The sequence below is a fragment of the Salvia hispanica genome, chromosome 5 (assembly GCF_029641045.1).
Source record: "Salvia hispanica isolate PSC_SH4W2 chromosome 5, Shi_PSC_v1, whole genome shotgun sequence".
NCBI classification, from domain to species: Eukaryota; Viridiplantae; Streptophyta; class Magnoliopsida; order Lamiales; family Lamiaceae; genus Salvia; species Salvia hispanica.
In genome coordinates this window covers 33,504,866-33,508,430 of record NC_142696.1, presented here as the reverse complement: position 1 = coordinate 33,508,430, position 3,565 = coordinate 33,504,866, and the positions used below count along the sequence as shown (strand labels likewise).

At 33.9% G+C, this 3,565-nt stretch overlaps 1 protein-coding gene across 1 annotated transcript; it reads left to right on the top strand.

Moving 5' to 3' along the window:
- The first annotated feature begins 1,761 nt into the window (after nucleotides 1–1,761).
- Nucleotides 1,762–2,857, top strand: LOC125188867 (transcription factor bHLH118-like). The gene is made up of 3 exons (XM_048085934.2): nucleotides 1,762–2,123; nucleotides 2,206–2,532; nucleotides 2,687–2,857. The coding sequence occupies exons 1-3, from the start codon at nucleotides 1,794–1,796 to the stop codon at nucleotides 2,756–2,758; spliced, it is 729 nt and encodes a 242-aa protein (XP_047941891.2). The 5' UTR covers nucleotides 1,762–1,793; the 3' UTR covers nucleotides 2,759–2,857.
- Nucleotides 2,858–3,565: the final 708 nt, after the last annotated feature.

Here is a 3,565-nt window from a genome sequence, read left to right as displayed (position 1 = left end):
GCTGGGATTCCACAGCTTCAAATTCTCAAAGACAATTTTCTTTTGCAAAGTGTTATCTTGCTTACATGGCCAGTATAATTTCTTGGTGTTGTTATACATGCCTTTGTTATACAGCAAGAAGCATGTTTTTCTATGCTCTTCATTTAATAGAGGTTTTATTGCAGTCAATAGAAAAACACATATATCTTTATAAATAATTTATGGGCATGTGAAATTCTGTTTCTTAATCAATATCTTTAGCGGCATATCAAATCATTGTTGTAGAGGTTGACTTGAGATAATCCCTTCAATTACTATCATTTTAAAGCCCAAATTGAGGCATATTTACCCATCAATCAAGAGAAGAGAAGAACAAGTGGATTGAGTGCAGAAAGGAGATAAGAACTGATGAGTTGCAAAACAACACCCAGAAATCCAATTAAGATTGAATATTCTCCAGCAAAGGCAAAAAACCATAAACGATCACTATTTACATTTTTGGTCTGATCCGACAGCATTCATTCACAGTTTCTGCGTTTCTTGTTATCCAATTTGTGCTCAGTGAATCCCTCTTCTGAGCCTAATCATATCCGATCCGGTGGGATTAGGGGGCCAAAATCTTACCTTACCGTATTCACATAAGCTCGTCAAAGCACCAAATGGTATAAATATTGACCGGAAAACTAACAATCAAGCTATAAAACTCGATAATAAGTACATTAATATCAGCTCTTATTCCCATCAATAAACGAGTTTATCAGTAGCCATTGCAACTTCCGCTGATTATCTTCACCTATATGTTGCCCTGTCTGTGAGAACCCAGAGGAGTGTCCTCATTTGGAACCGGCTATCTCCAACTCCTCCTTTTGAATCACCTTGAATCAGTTGAGCTCCCTTTTGAATCCCAACCAAAATCTCCCGTTCGCGGCCTTGCAAATTGAAGCGTCCAAAATTGGCTCGCTCTCTTTCAAATAGGTAATTAATGAATTTATTCTGTAATTTTCATCGTTGTGATTTTTGTGAGTAGTAATAACGATGTTGTGGTGTAGTACTCCATTATTTAATATATGTAAACAAAATTTAAAAGTCACATCATAGTGTACTTTAATCCGAGACCTTTGGATTCATGTACATGTTTTTGATAATAATGATGTCATGATGTATTTGATTTGAAGTGGTCGGTAGTATTTGATTTGATTTTTAGTATATATTTATTATTGTTGTGATAACTATTTAAATAATAGTTTCTGTTTAATCGTTTGACACTTGATAAACATTTTATGGATTTTTGCATGCGTAAATGTAATAGGGGCATTAACTAAAGTCTAAAACACACAATTAATTTGCGCATGTTTTTCGTAAAAACAACTAATACATTTTTTTGGTTTAAGAATTAAAACAGATGCTACTTTCCGCAATAGCATTACCCTTTGAAAAAGTTTACATCTAAAGAAAAAGTCTTAGTCACACCACACTTAAAAAAAAATCTTAATCACCGTGTAATTAACTGTATTAGGCGTGTCCAGTCCAACTTCATATAGTAGTATTTGTTTAATCTAGATCACATGCCTCATTTTTCCTCCACACATGTTATTAATTAAATTCTAAAATCTACTCCACTATATTAGCTATTCATCAATAGTAACATTATTTGAATTCCGTGACCATTCTTTTATAATCAATTAATCACACATCTCAACTTAATACGGCTAATCATTATAATAACTATACCCTAATTCATCACATGTTTTACTGTTGCTTTGGCAGGAGTTCCAACTTATTTATTGCATACTTCACTACTGTCTTTTTCTCAAATGAGACAATCCAATTTTCATTTTTTTAGATTTCATTTCAGGGCCATTTTTTTGAGACTGATTATGTTTCCTAGTTCGAGTAATGCAGCATTTGAGGATAGTCGTATATTTTTAGAGCTGGAAGATCTGCTTGCGGATTGTCCAATTTCAGATGGAAATAATACTGAAAAAAAGAGTGTGAAAAAGAGGTCCAGAAAAATTGAAGTAAGCAACAATGGCAGTAGTGAGTCCAAGAAGACTGCTCATCGATTCACTGAGAAGCAGAGAAGGCAAGAAATGGCAGCCCTTTATGCTTCTCTCAGATCCCTTCTCCCTCCTGAATACATCAAGGTCTGTCCATTCCATTACAACCCTAGCCACCTACTTAATTTATTTACAATATTGTATTTTGGGTATCACTCGACTACTCTAGGGGAAGCGCGCTATATCGGATCATATGCACCAGGCCGTGAATTACATCAACGACATGAAAAACAAAATCAAACAAATGAAACTAAGGAGGAATTCATTTGGTGTTGAAGCTGAGAATCAAACCTCAAATGCTTCTGATTCTTCGCCTTACTGTGTGAAGATAAATCCATTAACAGAAGGGTTTGAGATCTTGATTAGTAGCAGCCTAAATAAGGGATGTTTCCCTCTTTCAATGGTGCTTGCCGATTTGCTTAACAGACAGCTACATGTAATTAGCTGCGTTTCTACTAGAGGCGATGGCTGTTACCTCCACAAAATTCACCTTGAGGTAGGAGTATTAGTTACTAATCTTTGTTTTCTTACAAGACCAGATTTAGCAGTATGTAGGGTTTCAGCTATTATAATTTGATTTTTGGTTTATTTTCTGGAGAATTCAATTTTGTTTTCTTTCTTTCTTATTTTTAGCTTTACCATATTTTCAGCTTAATGATTCCGCAAGTATTGATCTATCTGAGCTACAAGATGGACTGGTGAATATGCTTAAACTTGTTTGACAATGGCAGCTGCAGCTACACATATGTGTGTGTGTATAATTTAATTATACATTTTCTGTACACATAGCTTAAAACATATTCTCAATAATTAGTTTATTTTGTATTGTATTTTAAACAATGTTATTTTATTTTTTGAAGTTCATTTCATATCCTTGGTATTTGCATTAATTGTGCTACAATGCTAGTATAGTATAGTATAGTATAGTAATATACTTGTATGATAGTATATTAAAGATCATGGTGAGATTTCCATTAAGTCTCTAATAACATAAATCACATAAATTTCCTTTCCTATTTAGTTGGACTGTTGGAAAGATGATGTTCGTTGATTAATTTGTACTACCTCCGTCTCCCAAATTTTGACACAGTTTACTATTTCGGTCCGTCTCCCAAATTTTGACACACTTCACTTTTTACCATTTTTGGTAATGGACCCCATATTCCACTAACTCATTCCTACTCACATTTTATTATAAAACTAATACTTTAAAAGTATGACCCACATCCCACCGACCTTTTCAACTCACTTTCCATTACATTTCTTAAAACACGTTTCGGGTCAAAGTGTGTCAAAATTTGGGGACGGAGGTAGTAAAAGATAAGAATATCGACCGGATATCTGAATTGTTAAGTTTCTCATTGATAATGTATACTACGTGTGTTTGCTCATTAAAATCTTTATGCTTTCAACAAAGCTTTGAAGTGTTATTTGGCATACAAACATGTCTAGCCAATTGAGTACTCCTATATGCTTTCATTCAGTTCTTGAAATTTGGTTTTTAGATCTTTCTTAACTAGGAGTCTAGG

Coding starts and splice junctions, on each gene's coding strand:
- LOC125188867 (XM_048085934.2), top strand. CDS start 1,794: ATGAGACAATCCAATTTTCATTTTTTTAGATTTCATTTCAGGGCCATT. Junction 2,124..2,205: donor TCCCTCCTGAATACATCAAG/GTCTGTCCATTC, acceptor CGACTACTCTAG/GGGAAGCGCGCTATATCGGA. Junction 2,533..2,686: donor TCCACAAAATTCACCTTGAG/GTAGGAGTATTA, acceptor CCATATTTTCAG/CTTAATGATTCCGCAAGTAT.